The sequence below is a fragment of the Orycteropus afer genome, unplaced genomic scaffold (genome assembly GCF_000298275.1).
Source record: "Orycteropus afer afer isolate SDZICR_OR568_19922 unplaced genomic scaffold, OryAfe1.0 scaffold00013, whole genome shotgun sequence".
NCBI classification, from domain to species: Eukaryota; Metazoa; Chordata; class Mammalia; order Tubulidentata; family Orycteropodidae; genus Orycteropus; species Orycteropus afer.
Window position 1 is genome coordinate 7,207,594 of NW_006921600.1, and position 22,740 is coordinate 7,230,333.

The following is a 22,740-nucleotide window of genomic DNA, read 5'->3' on the forward strand; positions in this document are numbered from 1 at the left end:
GTAGACAATAGGGAGCCTAACCGACCATCCACTTAATGATAAACATAATCAGCTCTAGCACTGGTCCCAGTAATCAAATTCAAGTCTCTGAAGCGGAAGGAGAAGGAGTCTGCCAGTTGACCACATGGAATCTAGCCTGTCTCCACCTCATCCCTGATTCTAATCATCTCTATTTTGAAGAATCATAACTAATCATAACTAATCATAACTAATCATCTCTATTTTGAAGAATCTAAGGGCAAAAGAGAGACGAGCTGATCTGTAATGGTCACAACTTAGCTCAGAAAGTAAACACACTCAAAATTGGGATTTAGAGCATCATATACCATACAGCAGTTACAACAGTCTTCAATTTAAAAGGACAGAAAATACATACCAATTAACTTTGACAACGACAGAAAGATACTAGATTAACACCTCCAGTTGCTCTTATTCAAAAGCTATAGACTCCCAACCCATATGAAACACTTTCAGGCTAAATCACCTGAAGGAAACAGAATGGCAGCACTATTCAGGTCAAGAAGTACATCTACCCCTAACTTCTCTTCTGACTTCCCCAATACATCAATTACCATTCTCATCAAGTGCCAACCCATATATAAGTCTTTGTAATACAATTTCCTTCACAGCAGGGAGTACTGGGAAAAAAATGGGATCATTTCCTACTCAGTATCTAATCTCACATAATCACAAAACATGGATAAACAAAATTCTGAATTCTCATTCTTTCTAATCAAAAATTGAAAGACAGAAAATAAAGTGAACTTTTGCTCACAGAACATCTACCCTCTAAAAGAATAAAAGTTTCTCTTTTCAAATGATCAAACTATGCAATGCGGGCAAGAGTCTTCCAGACAATATTAACACACACAATGGGTGCCTTCCAGTGCTCAAGGCATGTATTAATAGCCCTGTAACCATGCCCTGAAGTCACCTAGTGTCATTGTAAACTGGTTATTTAATTTGGAATTTTATTTTTAAATCTTATTTCGCCATGATTTTACATTCCATAGTCTTCCATCCTATACAACAGTTCTTACAATTAGGGTTTTCAAATCAATTTGCCACACAAGGGGGAAAGAATGTCAGAAGGACAATTGACCACCATGTTGGGACCTTGTTGTTTTTGTAAACTTGCTGCATAAATATAAACTTAACAATAAGAGAAGCATTTTCCATCACATACACGTCTGTGAAAACTGCACTTTAGTCTGATAACTACAGGAATAAATTTCCATTCAAAAAAATTATATTTTATTTTATTAGTCTGCTATCATGAAAAGTCAAGAAAAGGTTTATATACGGAACGAAACTTCCTTTGTTGGTTACCAGGGGGTGGGAGGGGAAGGGAGGGAAATTGCTAGACAGAGAGAGACAAGTATTGGCTTGGGTGAAGGAAAGGCCAATGCACCAAATGTGAGTGATGAACACAGTAGCACTGAGGAAGAAGAAGACATTGAGAAGTACCTGGGAGATACAGACAACAAAGATGAACCCTTTTGCATGTACAGTACCATATTGTCAATGAAGGCAAGCATTGATCTACGGGTGGACAGATGGGTGGACAGATGTGTGGACAGGTTGAACGATCATGTCTGCCTATGCAGGGGGAGTGTGCCCATAAGCATGTATATGGTTGGCAGACAATGTTTCTACAAGCATATTTGTATGTTCTATAGAATGTCAAGGTATATAGTAGAGCTGACAAGGGACAAGGTTGTAGTCACTTCTTGGCCACAACCAGCTACCTGGAGGGAGCAAGTAGTTGGACCTGTGGGCTCAGAGCCATGGTCCCAGGGGACATCAAACTCAACTGGCATAACAAACCACACAAAAACATTGTTCCATAACCTACTTTGGTGAGTAGTGACTGGGACCTTAAAAGCTTGCAAGCGGCCATCTAGATGCAACAATGGGTCTCTCCTTGTGCACAGCAAAGAAGAATGTAGAAAAGCAAAGACATGTGGAAACAATTACTCCAAGGGACTGGTAGACAATGCAATCCTCAGCCTATAAGACCATGACACCATAAGAACTAGATGGTGCCCGGCTACCACTGCCAACCACTCAGAGGGGGATTTGTGCAGGAGATCCTGGATAGAGTGGGGGAACAATGTGGAACAAAACTCAAATTCATTAAAAAAAAAAAAAGACCAGGTTTGCTGGTCTGACAGAGCCTGGTGAGACCCCTGAGACTATGGTTCCTAGCTCCCTTTCAGGTCTGGAACTGAACTCAATCCTGTGGCTTCCAGCCAAATAAAAGACAGGCACATGGGGTGAACATTTACACCAGGTAGACATACTTCTTGGAGAGATCAATCATGGGAGATAAGAAGGGCAGTGTATACATAGGGAGACAGTGGGATCAGGAGTACATGGGACAGAAGGATACAGGGAAGAGGTAATTATGGGGAGGAAGGAGCAGAACTGTTACATTATGGGAAACTGCAGTCAATGTCATGAGACAAAATGGATATGAACTACTATATGGAAAACTACTTTGCTCTGTAAACTTTCACCCAAATCACAATAAAAATTTAAAAAGAAAGAAAATTATATTTTCTGTCACCAATAGTGTTTTCTGCCTTTTTGTTACTGCTCATCTCCATGACCTAATGTAAATAAAAAATATGATGGGAGCTCTGGTAGTGTAGTGCCTAAGACACTTGACTGCTAAGCAGAAGGCTCACGGTTCAAACCCATCAGCCACTCCTCGTAAGGAAGATGGGGCAATCTACTTCCGTAGTGATACTGCCTCAGAAACCCAAGGAGGGGTCGCTATGAGTTGGGTCCAACTCGACGGCACATAACAACAACTACAACATCATGATGAATTGGGGGGGGTGGGGAAGAATAGTCCAGACAAACTTCTCATGAATCCATTCACCTCACCTGTTGAAACTCCTTTTCTCTTTCCTTCATTTTCTGTTCCAGGGCATATCTGGCACTTTCTCCATTTTGTCGCTGACAACTCAAATCTTCAGTCAATTTTTTCAGTTTTTGTTCCAATGCAGTACACTGACAACAAAATAAAATGTTCATTACACAACAAATATCACTCAAGGAAGGAAGCAAATATCTGAGTTTTAGAAAGATTAGTCCTAAGACTTGGATGAAGTTTACCATTGGGTTTTAATAGTTTAAACGCAAGAGTTTATGAAATAAAAACATTAGCTGAATATCAAAACCACTGTTAATTATTTTAGCACACATAAAATTTATACTTGGGCAGCATTAGCAAGGATGTAAAGCATTAGAAGGCCATTTAAATAAATCCTTCAAAATTTCCATTATGGAAAAAGAGACCAGCATTTCCAGGTAACGACTCATCTAACATTTTGTCGCAAGCAAATGAGAGGTTAAAATGCACTAGTGTTGACCTGTGTCATTTCAGAGCCTGCAAATGAGAGGGTCCCCCACCACCCTCAAATGGAAGTCTGTTTCAAGCATAATGGAACTCTCTGGGAAATTTTAAATATTAGAATGATATTTAAATATTAAATATTAGAATGACACAAGACTCTCAGTAAGCCACTTTAAATTTCTGGAGGTTCACAGCACTTAAGAAAAAATCCCAACTTTAATTAAGCTACCACAAGCAATACAGACAACATTTTATCACCTAAAGCCTTTCTATGTAGTTAGTTATCCCTGAAACTTTTAAAATATAAACTACTTGAAATTTTAGAATGTTCTTCTAAAATTAGGTTAGAACAAAATGGTCTGAATTCTTCAAGTGTTCAAGTGTTGAACCTCATTCCTCTGAATCTTCCCCATACTGCTCAATTCCTTAAACTGCTTACAAAGCAACTTTAAACTCCTATGGAGAAGTAAGAAAATTTCATATTGGTTGGGGAGAACTGCCTGGTACAAAAGAAATTTGCCCCAACTTGGCAAATTTTCGTCAGGTAATGGATTTCTCTGAGATTCATTATAGTCTCATTTAGAACTATTAGAAATACTGTAACTAAAAATTCAGAGGAAAAGAAAGCACTACTATTTTAATACCTTGCCAGAAAACCAGCCAGTCACCAATTAACTAAAAAAAGAGGAAAAGAGCAAAGCTTGTCAGAAATGGCTAAATGATTTTGCAAATGCCAGAACTTTGGAAGCACAAAATTCAAGAAGTAATTGAGTCAGTGGTTCAAAATAATTCACCACCCTAGACATTCAGACAACTGTGCTCCTTATTGTCCTTGAAGTTTTAAATCTCTACGGAATATTAAGGGGCTCTGGTAGCATAGTGGCTAAGGCACTTGACTGCTAACCAGAAGGCTGGTGGTTCAAACCCATCAGCCACTTCTTGGAAGGAAGGTTGGGCAATCTACTTCCGTAGTGATACCGCCTCGGAAACCAAAGGAGGGGTGGCTATGAGTCAGGTCCAACTTCACGGCACATAACAACAAGAAGGAATGATATTATGGAGACTATAACAATAATAAATAGGAATTCAAAAGTAAGTATTGAGAGCCTACTATATATGTCAAGCACTGTTCTAGGCATTGGGGATACAGAAGTAAACAACTCAGACAAAAATCATAGCCCAAATGATTGTCCCAAACTTCAAATGTTTGACACTTCTCAAAAAAAGGCACAGAAAAATGGCAGAGAAAATGAATGAACCCTTGGCTCCCTCTGGTGGTGCTCCTTCAAACTGCAAAATATTCTACCATAGCCACCTCAGAGTCAAGAATTCTTTCCTCCTAGAAGTGTTATGTTAAAAAACACACAAACTAACAAACAAAAAATTCCTTGAGTGGGTTATTACATATAATCTTTGTATGCTGACATTCTAATGTCAACAATGCGCAAAGCACATAAGAGCAGCTGACCACTAGGTGTCATGAACGCTCCATTAAAAAAAAAAAACACTCCCATAGTGACCCCCACTGGAAGTTGTAAATCTTCATGGAAATAGATTGTCCCGTCTTCCTTACACAGAGTAGCTGGTGGGTTTGAACCGCTGACCTGGTTAGCAACCAAATAAAATGCCTTATCCACTACATCACCGAACTCCTTGAATGCTCCATATTACCCTAAAATGGGGTCTACAGCTTGAGTCCTTGTAATGACATTAGCCTAGGCCTAGAAGCTCCCTCAGCTCTATGACCCTAAGTTTCTCCCTTGTGAAATGTAGGTGTTAAACTGCAAGTTTGCTGCCAACCCCAATGCTCTATCACTTCTGGAGTTCAAGCCTTATATCCCACAAAGTTTGTAAACACTTAGAAAGAAGCATAATAGAAACAGCATATGTAACATGGTATTGATTTAAAATTAGCTTCATTTTATTTGGTAAATAACTCTAGAGATAGATCTGGGAATAGCATTGTTGTTGTGTTGTTATGTGCCGTCAAGTCGGCCCTACTCATAGCAGCCCCTCCTCCTTGGGTTTCCGAGGCAGTATCACTACAGAAGCAGATTGCCCAACCTTCCTTCCGAGCAGTGGCTAGTGGGTTTGAACTGCCAGCCTTCTGGTTAGCAGTCAAGTGCCTTAGGCACTATGCTACCAGAGCTGCTTGGGAATAGCATAAACAAAGCATATTTTGATTTCAGGAATGCAACTTACAAAATCTTATTATTCTTACAGTTAAGGTAGAGAAAAGTAAACTATATTTTCAGGTAATGTTTGAATGACATGGTAACGGCATGAACCTGAGGAACACAATGGTATCAAAAGAAAAGAATCATCAACCTAGAATTTTATACCCAGCAAATATCCGCTTCACTCTACAGGAATGAAGAAGTCAAGACATTCTCAAATGAAAGAAACCTAAATTCGTCACCAGCAGGCCTAATCAAAAAGAATGGCTAACAAAACTTTTCTAAACAGAAAGGAAATGACAAAAGAAACTTTGGAAGAAATTAGGAGGAAAAAAGAATATGGTTAAGAAGCAAACAGGTAGGTAAATAAAAAAGGCTTTCCTTGTCTTTATTGTTCTAAATTATATTTTACAATTGAAGCAAAAACTACAATACAGCCTGATTCAATTCTAAATACTAGTCAATCTTCATTACTTGCAAATTCCTTATTCACAAATTTGCCTATTTACTAAAAAATACTTGTGGCACTTTCTGTCATTTAGACATGCAAAGCTGTGAAAAATTCCCAATTGAGGTCAAACAAGTCCAGTTCCATAATGATTAACTGCAAATTCACAGGGGTTTTTCTAGAATATAACTAATACAAATAACAGGAAGTGACTGCATATTTATAGAGAAAACATTTATGAGAATTATAAATTACCAAAACCCACTGCCATCGAGTTGATTCCAACCCATAGCAACCCCCATAGGGTTTCTAATGCTGTAAATCTTTACCGAAGTAGACTACTTCCTCCTCCTCCTACAGAGCAGCTGGTAAGTTTGAACCACCAACCTTCTGGTTGCAGCCAAATCCTTACCAACTATACCACCATAGCTCCATATATTATAAAAAGTGGAGGGTAAATGGGAAAAAAAGAGTTAAGTTTTCTATATTTCCCTCAAACTGGTAAAATGACATGAGTAGACTGATAACTAGTGTATTAAAAAAAAAAAAAAAAACTCACTGCCATCAAGTCAAATCTCACTCACAGCGACCCCTCCTTGCGTTTCTGAGGAAGTATCTCTACTGAGGTAGATTGCCCAGTCTTCCTTCTGAGTGGCTGGTGAGTTTGAACCACCAGCCTTCTGGTTAGCAGTCAAATGCCTTAAACACTATGCCACCAGAGCTCCTTAATTGGTGTATATGTAATATAAAATCTACAGCAGCCATTTAAAACATTCTACAAAGAAATACTGGTTTAAAATCAAGAAGGGAGTGTGTCAGGGTTGTATCCTTTCTCCACACTTATACAATCTACATGCTGAGCAAATAATCCGAGAAGCTGGACTGTATGAAGAAAAACGTGGTATCAGGATTGGAGGAAGAGTCATTAACAACCTGAGATATGCAGACGATACAACTTTGCTTGCTGAAAGTGAGGATGACTTGAGGCACCTACTGATGAAGGTTGAAGAATACAGTCTGCAGTATGGATTACGTCTCAATATAAAGAAAACAAAAATCCTCACAACTGGACCAATGAGCAGCATCACAATAAATGGAGAGAAGATTGAGGTTGCCAAGGAATTCACGTTGCTTGGTTCTACAATCAATGCCAATGGAAGCAGCAGTCAGGACATTAGACAACATGTAGCATTGGGAAAGTCAACTGGAAAGGAACTGTTTCAAGTGCTGAGGAGCAAGGATATCTCCTTGAGGACTAAGGTGCGCCTAACACAAGCCATGATATTTCCAATCGCCTGGTATGCATGTGAGAGCTGGACAATGAATAAGGAAGACCAAAGAAGAGTTGATGCTTTTGAGTTGTGGTGCTGGCGAAGAATGCTGAAAGTACCATGGACTGCTAAAAGAACTAACAGATCTGTCCTGGAGGAAGTGCAGCCAGAATGCTCCTTGGAAGCAAGAATGGCCAGACTTCGTCTCACCTATTTTGGTCATGTTGTCAGAAGGGACCATTCCCTGGAGAAGGATGTCATGCTTGGTAGGGTGGAGGGTCGACGAAAGAGGGGGAGGCCTTCAACGAGATGGATTGATACGGTGGCTGCAATGATGGGCTCAAGCAGGGATTGTGGGGCTGCCATGGGATCGGGCAGTGTTTCATTCTGCTGTGCATGGGGTCGCTATGAGTCGGAAACGACTCGACGGCACTTAACAACAACAACAACAAAGAAATACATTCAATGCACATTCGTGTTCATTGCAGCATTATTCACTATAGCAAAAAGATGGAAACATAAGTACACATTAATAGATGAATGGATAAACAAAATGTGGTACCTACATACAATGGAATACCACCCAATGATAAAGAAAAATGATGAATGTGAAAATCTTACAACATAGATAAATCTAGAGGACATGCTAACTGAAGTAAGCCAATCACAAAAAGACAAACATTGTATGATACCACTTTTATAAAAAAGTCAAGAACAGAAAAAAAAAATTCATATGGAGGCAAGAATGGAATGAGTAGCATCACTTATGTCGTATTTATTGTTTACTATGGACTGGGTGCCTCCTGTATGTACATTTAAACCTCACAAAAACCCTAAGAATCCACAGTTACTGAGTCAATTTCTATTCCTTACTACCCTACAGGATACAGTAGAACCACCCATAGGGCTTCCACGGCTATAAATCATTACAAAAGCAAACTGTTTCATCTTTCTCCCATGGAGTAGCTGGTGGGTATGAACCTCAACTTTTTGGTTAGCAGTCTAACGCTTTAACTGCTGTACCATGAGAGCTCCTTAAGAACCCTATGAAGGAGGTACAATGAGCATTTTCATTTTATACATGAGGAAACCAGGGTTCAAAGTGATTAAGTAATTTACATGGTGAATAAATGGTGGTGCTGAGATTGACTAAGACTCTGCTCTCAGCCATGCAGATTAGGTGGGACTAACACCCACTGACACAGCCAGAGAGGTGAGGGCATTAAAAAAAAAGAATAGGTTCACACAAAAAGCAGCATTCTTTGATGGTTACAAGGATGGGAGGAGGAGATAGGGAGAATCACATGAATTCTGGTGAAGGGAAAGGCAGTACACAGTATGAGAGAAGTCAGCACAGCATAACCAAGGTAAATAAAGATATTGAGAGGTATGCAACAATAAAGGACAATTATGGTAAATGATCTAACACATACAATTCTGCAACAATGGTAGTAACAACCCAAAATTTGTCAGTGGTTACACAGGTAGATATGTATGCTATATAGGTGTGCATGGCATATGGGAGTACATGTGTGTAGGTATATAGTTATGGGCACTTGTATATATTTAAAGAAACATACTCATTGCCATCAAGTCGGATCTGACTCATAGCGACCCCTCCTTGGGTATCCGAGGCGGTATCACTACTGAAGTAGATTGTCCCATCTTCCTTCTGAGGAGTGGCTGATGGATTTCAACTGCCAGCCTTCTTTCTGGTTAGCAGTCAAATGCTTTAGGCACTACATCACTGGATATATATTCATATATGTGTGTGTGTACATACATACACACACACACACACACACATATATATATATAAATAATAGAGCACATAGGGGCACAATTATGGAAACTTCTTAGACATATCCAAGTATCTCATGGGACAGAGTTACTGGGCTTGAAGACTAAGGACTACAGTCTTGGGAGATATCTATGTCAATTGGCATAACACAGATATAACAAAGATAATGTTCTACACCCTACTTTGCTGAATAGCAGCTGGGTCTTAAAAGCTTGCAAGCTGCTATCTAATTTACAACTATTAGTTTCTTCCCACCTGGAGCAAAGGAGAGTGAAGGAAACCAAAGACTTCAGGAAGCAATTAGTCCACCTGACCAATGGACCACATGAACTGCAGCCTCCTCTAGCCTGAGACCAGAAGAACTAGATGGTGCCCAGCTACCACTACTGACTGCTCTGACCAGGGACACAATAGAAGGTCCTAGTTAGAATGGGAAAAAAAAGTAGAACAAAAGTGAAATTCATTTAAAAAAAAAAAAAAAAAAGACTAGACTTACTAGACTGTTAGATACTAAAGGAGCCCCCAAGACATATCCTAAGATACCCTTTTAACCTAAACCTGAAGCCACTCTTGGAGGTCACTTTTCACCCAAATAATAGATTGGCCTATAAAATAAGCACCCATAAGGAATGTTTTCCTTAGAACAATCAACTATACAAGACCCAAAGGGCAACGTTTGCCCAAAAGCAAAGATGAGAAGGCAAAGAGCAGCAGGGAAGCTGGAGGGAAAGAACAAGAAAGGCAGAGTAGAAATGGGAAGGGTGCTGACACACCGTGGGGATAGCAACCATTGTCAAGGAATAATTTGTGCATAAATTGTTGAACAGGAAACTAATTTGCTATGTAAATTTTCACCTAAAACACAATAACATGTTCAAAAGTATAAATAAATATATTCAAAAACACAATAGAAGACAAACAACTCAATCAAAAAACAAAGGACTTGAATAGTTATTTCTCCAAAGAAGATACACAAATGACCAACAAGTGCATGAAAAGATACTCAACATCATTAGGGAAATGTATACTGAAAGAACAATTAGGTAACACTTAACTCCCACTGCAGTGGCAATGATCAGAAAAGTAGAAAACAAGTGTTGATGGAAATATGGAGAAAATGGAATACTCATGTACCATTGATAAGACTGCAAATGGTACAGTGGAAAACAATTTGGTAGTTCCTCAAAGTTAAACAGAGTTGTCATGTAACGCATTCCTAGAAAAGTACTGAAAGGAATTTTAAAACAGAGAAGCAAACAAATATTTACACGCCAATGTTCACTGTAGTACTATTCACAATACAGAAAAAATGGAAACCACCCAAGTTTCCATTGCAGATGAAGAAACAAAACAAAATGTGATACATAAATAAAACAGAATATTATTCAGTCATAAAGAGAAATGAAGTTCTGGTACATGTTACATGTGTGAACCGTGAAAACACTATGCTGAGTGAAATAAAATCAGACACAAAAGGACAAATTTACGTATCTCATTTTTATGAAATATCTAAAATAGGCAAATGTATAGAGATCAAGGTTTATTAGTACTTAGCAAAGGCAGGGTCCTGAGTTTCTATTAAGAGTGATTAAAAAAAAGGAAACATAGAATTCCATGTTATACAACTATCATTACTAACAGTGTTCAAGTAATCCATAATCCACATTAAGGCAGGAAAAAAAAAGACAGAAAAAATAGGAAATAAGAAACAAAATGGCAGTCGTAAGCCCTGACAAATCAATAAACACATTAAATGTAAGTGGCCTAAATACAACTGAAAGGCAGTGATTGGCATAGTAGACTTTTAAAAAATATGACAACTATATTTTGTCTACAAGAAATTCACTTCAAATATAACTATAGGCAGGATGAAAGAAAAAAAAGATGGAAAAAGATAAATCATAACATCAATCAAAAGACACCAAGAGCAGTTATTAATTAATCAGATACAGTACATTTCAAGAGCTCTGGTTGCATAGTGCCTAAAGCATTTGACTGCTAACCAGAAGGCTGTCAGTTCAAAGCCACCAGCCACTCCTCGGAAGAAAGCTTGGGCAACCTACTTCCACAGAGATACTGCTCAGAAACCCAAAGAGGGGTCAATATAAGTCGAATTGACTTAACAGCAGTGAGTTTGGTTTGGTTTTACAGTAGATTTTAGAGCAAAGGAAATTAACAGAGAGATTGAAGAACAATATATAAGGATCAATCCACCAAAAAAACATAGGAATTCTAAATATGTATGCACAAAAATAAAAGAGCTGAAAATATATGAAGGAAAAACTGATAGAACTAAAGACAAATCCACAGTTACAGTTGAAAACATCAATATCCCTCTCAGATGTTCTGATAGAACAACTAGAAAGAAAATCAGCAGGGATAAAGAACTCAAAAACACTATCAACCCACAAAATCTAATTGATATTTTTAGAACACGCTACCCAACAACAGAATATACATTCTTTTCAAGTGTCCACAAAAAGATACTAAGATAGACCACATCACAAACCATAAAACAAACTTCAACACATTTAAAAGAACTAAAATCATACAGAGTGGGTTCTCTGACCACAATGGAATCAAAAAGAAATCAATACTAAAAAGCAAAAAAGGAAATCGCCAAAAACTTGGAAACTAAACAACACATTTCTAAATATCCATGGATCAAAGACGAAGTCTCAAAGGAAATTAAAAACATTAAACTGAACAAAAATGCAAACACAGCACATAAAAATTTTTGGACACAGCTAAAGTAGCAGAGAGGAACACTTACAACATTAAATGACTACATTAGAGAAGAAAATTCTTAAGATTTATAATCTCAACAACCTAGAAAATGAAAAGTAAAATAAACTCAAAGAAAGAAGAAAAGAAAAATAAGCACAGAAATCAATGCTTTGAAAACAGAAAAATACAGAAAAAGCAACAAACCACAGAGTCTTTGAAAAGATCAATAAAATGGACAAACCTCTACAAAGGTTGACAAAGGAAAAAAGAAGTTAGCCACAAATTACCAATACCAGGAATGAAACAATGGATATCACTTCAGACTTAGAAGACATCAAGGGAATAAGTGAATAATATTGTAAAACTCTACACATATAAATCAGACAACTTAGATGATACAGACCACTTTCTTGAAAAACACAAACTACCACAACACACACAATATGAAATAGACCATTTCAACTGCACTATCACAATTAGAGCGAAGCCTGGTAGTGCAATGGTTAACACTTGGCTACTAACAGAAATGTCAGTGGTCCCAACCTTTGAGTCACTCCAGGAGAAAGATGTAGCAGTCTGTTCCCATAAAGATGATAGCCTGTGGGGCAGCTCTACTCTGTCATACAGAGTTGCTATGAGTTGGAATCAACTCAACAGCACACAACAATTAAAGAAATTAAATTTATAATTTAAAAACTCCCAAAAAAAGAAATCTTCAGGCCCAGAAGTTTATGTTTTGTTTTTTAATTTTTATTGTGATTTGGGTGAAAGTTTACAGAGCAAATTCATTTTCCACACAGCAGTTCATACACATTTTGTTTCAGGACATTGACCGCAATTCCCCACAATGTGACAGCTCTCTTCCCACTTCTTCCCCGTACCCAGCTCTTCCCTGTGTCCTTCCCTCCCATGCACTCCCACCACCCAAGCCATCTCTCCCTGTGCAAGCAATGCCCTTACATTCCCCCACTACTGATCAACTGATTGACTGATCACTCCAAAGAGTGTATCTACCTGATGTAAATGTTCACCCTATATGCCTGTCTTTTATTTGGCTGGTAGCCGCAGGAGTGAGTTCAGTTCCACACCTGACAGATAACCAGAAGCCATAGTCTCAGGGGTCTCACCAGGCTCTCTCAGACCAGCAAACGTGGTCTTTTTTCTTTAATGATTTTTAGTTTTGTTCCACATTGTTCTCCTACTCCATCCAGGATCTCCCCTAAACTGATTCCCCTCCAAGTGGTTGACAGTGGCGGCCGGGTGCAAAAAGGGCAAAGAGGCCACATGTTCTGACCTCCTCTAACCCCACAAGAGGAAGACAGACTCATCATCAATAACCCAAGGCCTATTCCTGCCAGGCCAGACATGCTGCCTCCCTCCAGCCCTTTCACCAACCGTTCCTCTCAAAGCACCCACCACCTCTCTCCTGGGTTCGATAATTCGCTGCAGTGGCCACACAGAGCTCACAGATTATGGCGTTTATTAGGGAAGCACCACAGGCTACAATTCAAGTTTAGGAAAAAATGCTCAGTCTCTCTCCCAGCCCACTGTCCCTCAGCCAACAGTCTCTCACAGTCTCTTTCCCAGCAGGGCTGGTCCCTCGGTGTCTCACTCAGCGATGCATGTCTCTTGCGTCTCTTTCCCAGCAACGCGTGTCTCAGGAGCCCGTGTCTCTTTCAGCAGGACGTCTTCCTCAATCAGCAGTCAGAGAGAGTTCTGCCTCTAGGAGGCCTCCTTTTGAGCCCGGCAGAGTGGTCAAACTAGCCAATCATAGCATCAGAACTCTAAGCACTTGAGAGAGAGTGGGCACCTCCCAGAACATTGTTTTGTGCCACTACCAACAGAAATACTACAGGTGGACAACTTTAGCAATCAGGAGCTCCTCAGTTGCTCATAGAAAACCCCATCTTGGAGTTTACAAAGACTTATGGGTAGAAAAGCCACACTAAGTAATTTACTACACCACACCGGGTACCAGCCAGTCATCTCATGGTCATATATATAGGCTGAGGATCGCCTGGTCTACCGGTCACCTGGATTAACTGTTTCAATGCCTCCCTAGTTTTCTTCATTCTTCTTCGCTCTGGATAAGAAGAGACCCATCATTGCATCTAGATGGCCACTTATAAGCTTTTAAGACCCCAGTCACTACTCACCCAAGTAGGATGTAGAACAAGGTTTTTGTGTAGTAAATTATGTCAATTGAGCCTGATGTCCCCTGGGACCATGGTCCCGAGCCCACAAGTCCAACTACTCACTCCCTTCAGGGTAGCTGGCTGTGGCCAAGAAACCACTATATCCTTGTCCCTTATCAGCTCTTCTATTCACCCAGACATTCTTACAGCACATACAAATACGCATGTAGAAACATCATCTGCCAATCCTATAGGCCTAGATGTTTTCACTAGAGAATTCTACCAAATGTTTAAAGAAGAATTAGCACCAACTTTACATGATGTCTTTCAGAAAATAAAAGGAGAGAACACTGGCCCAAAACCAGACAAAGACAATACAAAAAAAAAAAAAAGAAAAAGAATACAAACCAATATCCAAGAATATGGAACCAAAAATCCTTAACAAATTATGAGCAAATAAAACTCAAAAATATATAAAAAGAATTATACATCATAACCAATACTAAAAGTTTATTTGAAGGATGCAAAGCTAGTTCAATGTCCAAAAAAATCAAATGTAATCCATCATATTCACAGACTTTTATTAAAACCACATATTAATCTATAACAATCTAAAAATTTAAAAAAAAAAAAAAATTCCATTAAAAAAAAAAAAGAAGAAGAAGGAGCAAACTGCCTGCTGGAAGCAAATAGGAAAAATAGGTCTACTGCAATGGCTTTTATCGACTGCCTCAAATCTACCTACAGCGTTTATTAAAAGTAAATTCCCTATCTTATAAAGAATTATTATGAGTGTAAACTGACAACAATTAATCTAAAGCACAGATGAGAACTTTAAGAGGCAGAGAGCCTAAATTAGTGATGAAACAATATGGATAGAGACAGTGGGAATGATGATGACACAATGTGAAGTATGTAGCCAAAATTACTGAACTGTGCATGTACAAATTACTGAATGGATGTATGACTGACTGTGTATATTGCCACAAAAAAAAAAAAATATATATATATATATATATCTGGGGAGCTCTGGTAGCATAGTGGCTAAGACACTTTGCCTGCTAACCAGACGGCTGGCGGTTCAAACCCACCAGCCACTCCTCGGAAGGAAGGTTTGCAATCCTACTTCCGTAGTGATACTGCCTCGGAAACCCAAGGAGGGGTCCCTATGAGTCGGGGCCGACTCGACGGCACATAACAACAACAACAACATATATCTGGGGGGGAAAGAAAAGAAAGTAAATTTCCTCAGCCTACCTCAGATATGGGTCTAATAAGATTAATTTTTTTAAGGTTCCCTTTGATTGTGATAATAGCCAAGTGTGGAAACCATAGGTCTACAACATACAGAACAGCAAAAAACAGTCATAAAGGGTGTCAGGAGAAAAAGATTACACGCAATAAAGGATGAAGGGAGGATTTCACAAAGACAAGAAAGATGCCAAGAGTTACACCTGAAGAGGAAGGTATTTCAAGCAGAAGGGCAAGTGTGAGCAAAGCATCAGGCCTAGAGATTATGTTCAGAAAACACATCTATGGTTGGTCCTAGAGGGTAATTCATTTTCCTACACAACACTTATCACCACATACCATACTATGTTACTCATTTATTTTTGTAATATTCTACCTCCCACAATTACAAGGAAGCTATGATTTTTGTCTTCTTTCTCACTGTTCCACCCCCAAGGGACTTGGAATACTGTCTGGCATATAGCAGGAACTTAATAAACACTTATCAAAGGAGTGAGTAAATGAATCATAGAAAAAGAAAAGACTGAAGTAGGTTGAGGCCAAACCATATATTATATACACTTCGACAAAAAATTTTAAAAAAAAGCATCTCCAGTAACAGATTTAGAAGCTTGGCCTTAATTGGAGTCTTACAAAGATTAAATGGCAGGAGTGTATATACTGGATCCCAAGACTCGATCAACCTAAATCCTACCACATGTCCTAAAATTTACTGTAAGTGCCTGTTGATTATGCCAAGTACTACATATGCTATTGTATTGGATGTTATCAAGTCGATTCCAACTCATAGTGATCTCATGTGACAGAATAACTCCTTCATAGGGTTTTCTTGGCTGCAATCTTTATAGGAACAGACCATCAGGTGTTTCTCTCACAGAATGCCTAGGTGGATTCAAACCACCAGCCTTTTGATTAGCAGCCATGCACTTAACCATTATACCACCAGGTTCTCCTTAGGTGTTGCATTATCTTTATTTTTAACCATATTTTGAGACATAAAAGAGATCAGTAACTTGCCCAGAGTCAGTCAGCTAGGTCACTCAGCCAGGATTTGACCCTTCACTGGCCCAAATCTAAAACATCTTACTAGTTCAATTATATCAACGCTGTCTGTCTAGTATATTTGGTGAGCAGTAACTGAAGTCTTAAAGTTTGCATGGGACCATTTAAGGTGCAACTACTGGGCTCTCCCTGTCCAGAGCAAAGAAGAGTGAAGGAAATCAAAAATTCTTTTTAATTTCCTAGCATGTGAACCTAGGGAGCTCTGGTAGCATAGTGCCTAAGGCACTTGACTGCTAACCAGAAGGCTGGCGGTTCAAACCCACCAGCCACTCCTCGGAAGGAAAATGGGACAATCTACTTCCATAGTGATATTGCCTCAGAAACCCAAGGAGGGGTTGCTATGAGTCAGGTCTGACTTGACAGCACATAACAACAACAACAGCATATGAACCTTAGCCTCCATGACCCTGAGACCAGGTGCCTGGCTACCACTCAACTGCTCTGAAAGGATCAGATCACAATAGGTCTTGGACAGAGTTGGAGAAAAATGTGGACTGAAACTCAAATTAAAAAAAAAAAAAGGCTTATTGGTTTGATAGAGACTGGTGAAATCCCCGAGACTTTGGCCCTTAGTCACCCTTCAAACCTGGAACTGACCTTACTCCCAGAGCTCACCTTTCAGACAAACTATACACAGGCCTACAAGGTGAACAATAATACCAGGTAGGTACATTCCTTAGAACAAGCAACAATACAAGGTCAAAGGGAAGTATTTGCCCAGAGATAAAGCTCAGAAGGAAGAAATGGATAAGAAAGAAGGACAAATAGAAATGGTAAACACAGGAAGAGAGGAAGTAAAAAAGTGTGCTGTTAACACTGTGGGGACTGCATTCAGTGCTACAAATTGTGTATGAATAGGTGAGTGGAAAACCAATTTGCTGCATAATGTTGAACTCATATCACAATAAAAAATTTTAAAAAAAAATTTCATGAATTTAAGTATAAAGTACTCTTTTTCTTTTTCAAAGAACTGGATGATGAGATAGACATTTTTCAGTAACACACAAAAGTCAAGTACCTTAGTTGAAGCCTGGTCATACTGTGCTGTCGTTCTCACAAGTTCATCCCTATTTTTGTTCAAAACTTTCTCTTTGTCAATTAATTCTACTTTCGCTGCCTCCAGTTGGAGTTGAAGCTCTTGAAGTTTATTCACTTGGCTTTTCATTTCTTTGTGTTGTCCTTGTAGACTTAGTTCCAATTCGCTAATTTGGCTTCTTAGCTCTAAAATCACAAACAAAAATCACTTCAGTCAATACATATTTTCTGCAAAAATTTTAAAGTTAAATGCAGAATTTATCTTTTTTATTACCCTGCTCTGACATCTCTAGTGAGACAAATATTTATCAGTTTACATTAAGCATACAACTCAACAATGCAACACACTGCCGTGGAGTCAGATCCAACTCATAGCGACCCCTCCTTGCGTTTCCAAGGTGGTATCACTATGGAAGTAGATTGCCCAACCTTCCTTCCGAGGAGTGGCTGGTGGGTTTGAACCACTAGCCTTCTGGTTAGCAGTCAAATGCCTTAGGCACTATGCCACCAGAGCTCCCACATTAAGCACAGAACTACTTTAGTTGGTTTTCAATGTTTAGTCTCTATTGTCATTTGCATTCAAATACCCTACAGAAAACAGGCAAAATAGATTTTCTTACTTTTTCAGAGAAACTTGGGAAGGGAAATGCTTTCCTAAAATTGTAGTGTTTTATTTCGATTGCAAAAAGTACATCATATATATCACCCTTCGCTGAAATCACCATTTGGTTTTATATACTGGCAGACGGACATTTGTTTTATGCCCTTATGAATGCAAATTAGTGCTGAACAGTTTAAAAAAAAAAAATCACCCTCAAATATTCCCTGATAGCTTCACCTCCAGTAAAGGTCATAACAATGTGAACCTCCTATACTGCCAAAATTAACAATGATTTTTTTCACACCCCCCACCCATACATACACAATAATTGGTTCCAACAGCACTGGCAGTGTGACAGCTCTCACCAGGGAACATTGATGGTGATTTTCAATATATCATAGCACTGGAAATTATCATATTCTACAGAGTAGATTCCAAACCACCACCTGGTACTATTGGCTGTCAGCTGCAACATGGCGCAGCAGCCAAGGTTACAGGTTTGATCCCATATGGACAAGCTGGCATTGCAAAGCAAGGCTGTTCTGCAAACACGTGCCACACCTCCGGCCAAAGTTGGTCAAAGAACACAACAGGGCTGCAAAAGAGGAGTGCTTAGTATAACCATTCTACCAGCTTTGCTCCTGGAAAGACAAGTCACAGTCACTCATCTAACTTTTGAAAGCTTCAGGGTATCAGTTTTTCTCAGTAAAAATACAGGTACATTCCAAAATCATGCTATCTTCTACCCTTTACTGAAAAGACGGTATTTCTCAGCATCAGTCTGGGATGCTGACCACTGATGTGCACAACAAAGCACAGAGTTTTCTAGGAATAAAATAATCCAGAAGCACCTATTAAATTAATTTAACTTATAAAGTTACCTTGATTCTGGGCTTTCAGTTGATTCAGAAGATGAAAATTGCTAGAATTATCACAGAAGCTGCTATTCATGTCTTTTTTCCCTATATGCAAAGTTGGTCTACTTGGAGTCACCTCCTGCTCCTCAGCAAGGCGAGTTGCAGAGAAATCTCTCCTGATCGGAGTTTTCCGAGCAGTAGAAGAGAGACGATTTGGGGTCTTCTCTTGTTGCCATGAGAACACAGAAGACGAAGCCTGATGTCGAGCCATCTCTCGGTGATTCATGGTGCTTTGGGGAATAGCAGGGCTTGCTTTCTGCAAAAACAGAAACTTTTTAGAATCCTTTAGAAATCTCAATATTAAAAGCTATTTATTTTCAGATAGAATATAAAGCCGTAATGAAAAGGAGTTAACACTTCCACTATGCACCAAGAAAGATGAACATTCCATAATACAACCTTGAAAACATTATGCTAACTGATACAAAGTCAGTCACAAAAGGATAAATACTTAATGACCGCACTTACACAGAATAGGCAAATATACAGAAACAAAATCTTTTTAGTGATCAGCAAGGGTGGGAGGGAGTTACTATTTAAAGGGCACAGAGTTTAAGTTAATGGTGGCAAAATAATTCAGAAAAGGTAAGTGATAAGGGTTGCACACATATAGAATATAATCCAGGTAACTGAATGTACATGTGTAAATTATTGCATTGTTAAATGTTTTGAATATATTTTCACCCAATTAATAATTTTTTTAAGAAACCTATAAAAGGAAAAAAAAAAAAGTTCATCCAGTTAAGCAAACCATCAAGCCCCAGACACAGTAACTGATTTTCTAAGAGTCAGCTTTCTCAGCATTTAAGGCAGTAACATCTGAGGCTCAACCCATTTAAAATGCACCAAGTCTCAGTATTCATTCTACATTCCTCATATACTCCATTAAACTTCTGTGATTATTCACTGCCATTTTAAACTCTAAAACTGGCTTTGTTTTGTCTATCATACGTCACATCCCCCTGTAGCTCTGCAGAGAATAAAAATTACCAACCTAAATAATACTTTTTAAGAATTTCCCTTTCCCTCATAGCACCACCCAAAAAATGTTGTATAAAGGAGTTTTATATAATATCTATCTGTGAATTACCTGCTATTGTGAATTGCCTTTGTTGTAGATGCTGTATTACATTTCTTACAGAGACAGTTTTTTTTTTTGCTGTAGCTAGATAGAGGCTTATGTTTATGGAGACTCACATTACTCCATAAAATAACTCTAGGAATCAATGTCAGGGGGAGAATTGGTACAAATAACTGAAATGGATGACCAAGTACATGATATTTCTAGGACAAACCAGAAAATTATTTTCTATTTGTTTTGCTAGGCAATGTCTTTACTAAATATCAGAATTCCAGTGACTTTAAAACAGTGAGGATGATAAAGGCACAAAAAGAATCTAAGTTGTCAAAACTCGAACAAATAGGTGGTTGTTAATAATGATTCTTAAATCATTGATATTTCCAAAACCTACTTATAAATTTAGCATTAAAATATTGTAGAATTGTGCCATCTCACCAAGTTCTCATTTGTGGCAGAAATGTGTCATTAAGTGCCAAACTGGGTTTCTTAGTGCATAATGTATCATGAACAGAAATGGTGGAAAAAAATTTTATATGTACTCACTGACGTCAAGTCGTTCCTGACTCATAGGGACCCCTCCCTGGGTTTCTGAGGCAGTATCGCCAGAAGTAGACTGCCCAGTCTTCCTTCTAAGGAGTGGCTGGTGGATTTGAACCACCAGCCTTTTGGTTAGCAGTCAAATGCCTTAAGCACTGTGCCACCAGAGCTCCATATATATATAACAACATACACAGACACACCCCACATATTTTCAAGGTCAGGCCCTGAACTGTACACAGAAGCTTTAGAAATCTGCATTTCCTTTTTTGACATTAGGCAAATCTCTCTACCCACCTCTCTCTTCTTCTTTACCTATACCAAAAATGGAGTTAAACACTCTTAAATGGATCAAGGAGATGATGTTGATAACCTTTTCCTCTGAAATAAGCAGTTCATAAATCAAGATCCTCAAAGCCTGTGTCTATGAATCACCACATTCCATCAGAAAGGGCCGTAGAGCAAATAATTGCCTTCAGGTGATAAAGCCAGCCAGTAAGTATCAGGAACAATGTTGGTGCTACCCACTCTAAACACACTCTACCATTAGATCTTAGCAGGGAAATATTTATATGTCTGTGGTTTCTACAAACTTCTATGAATACTTAGTATCTGAAGATAAATTAACCTCCACACTCAATTTTACCTACTCCTAAGGAGCCCTGGTGTGTAGTGCCTAAGTCATGTGACTGCTAACCAGAAGGCTAGTGGTTCAAACCCACCAGCCACTCCTCAGAAGGAAGGCTGGGCAATCTACTTCCATAGTGATACAGCCTCGGAAACCCGAGGGGTCACTATGAGTCAGATCTGACTCGAGGCAGTGAGTTTGGTTTTGGTTTTAATTTTTTTAATTAAAAAATAATCATAACCTATGAGCCAAGAACTTTTCAGTATGAGAAAAATGTGTGCTCTATGTAAAGCAAATTTCCCCTAACCTGATTGTAGCCTATATCAAAGTACTTGTATAATTTGCATACTCTATTATAAGGTCCATAATTAACTTACTTTAGCCTGAAAGGCTTTAACCTCTGCCTCTAATCTTTTCCGTTCTTCAACTTCTTTATTATATTTTTCTTTTAATTCTTCATACTTGGAACCTAAACACATGAAATACAGCTTAATTTTTCAATAACTGATTTCACAGAGGAAGTCACAAATCAATAATCATTTTAAGAGGTAACCTAAAAATGAGTATCTTAGTACACCAAGTAGAAAGAACATTTTTGTTAGGACAAAGGATCAAAACACTGTTCATGTTACCCACATATCAAAATACATAGAAACACAGATGTTTTGAATATTATGAAACCAAACTACTTTTAAAACATATCACATCATGATAAACTGAAGAGTTTAAAAGGTTAATGCTGTGACTCAACGTAGTTCAACAAACATGAAAATGGCATTTAAGAAGAGGCTGCATTTCTTTTCTAAACGCTAAGATTTTCTAAACACTAAGTTGGATTCAATTTTGAATCAATTCATTTATTTGATTAAATTAAAATCTCTCAACAGAAGATCTATTGATACTGAAGAACAAAATCTTTACCACTATAACACTGGCTTGGCGTGAGTGGAGTTGGAAAAATTTTCTGTGGTGTACTGCCTGGATTCAGAGAAACATCTGCAGGCGGTGCAGACTGTTGACTTCTTTCAAGTTCAGATTTACACCTGTTAGAAAAAAGCCCAAGAAGACACCAAATCAGTTAGAGCAAGGGCTACAGAATAATAAAGCTATGCATTCCCAGACAGTAATCAACTTAAAAAGAAATTCAGTCCTCTAAGAATTCTTACCACTTCCTTTACCCAAAAGACATTTATGAAGAACCAATGGGCCAGACATAATGCAGCCCCCTGTCAAAGGAAGTCAGTTTAATCAAGGAAACAAAATGTAAACCAGTAATGACAATGTAGTAAAGGCTCTAATGAAGATCTGTACTGACCACTACAGTAACAATGAAGAGTTGGAAGGTTAGGGTTACAGTCTAAGCAAATTTTATATTCTAAGTCAAAGAAAGACACAGGGATATTTAAAAAAAAAAAAAAGAAAGAAAGAAAGAAAAGAAAAACAAAACCACAAATCAGAAACAAGGGAAGAAACTGGCATCTATGAGCATGGGGCTTAAGTCATTAGAATGGACAAGATTACTTATTTAGTCATGACAGAAGCATAGATTTTACATAAGTATCATGCATATGTGACTTTTTTAAAACACAGATATACGCAGGGGACATCAAGCTCAAATGGTATAACATCCTACACAAAACATTATTCTACATCCTACTGTGATAAGTAGCAACTGGGGTCTTATAAGGTTACAGTGGCCATTTAG

General features: G+C 38.4%; 1 protein-coding gene across 1 annotated transcript in view; it reads right to left on the minus strand.

Moving 5' to 3' along the window:
• CENPF (centromere protein F) overlaps positions 1-22,740 on the minus strand; it is a 97,323-nt gene that overhangs the window by 67,600 nt on the left and 6,983 nt on the right. Inside the window, exons 3-7 of the mRNA XM_007952589.1 lie at positions 21,957-22,078; positions 21,413-21,504; positions 18,754-19,045; positions 17,255-17,457; positions 2,893-3,018 (exon numbers count right to left, since the gene is read on the minus strand). Of these exons, the coding sequence (XP_007950780.1) occupies positions 2,893-3,018; positions 17,255-17,457; positions 18,754-19,045; positions 21,413-21,504; positions 21,957-22,078 (835 nt within the window). The remainder of the gene's footprint in view (positions 1-2,892; positions 3,019-17,254; positions 17,458-18,753; positions 19,046-21,412; positions 21,505-21,956; positions 22,079-22,740) is intronic.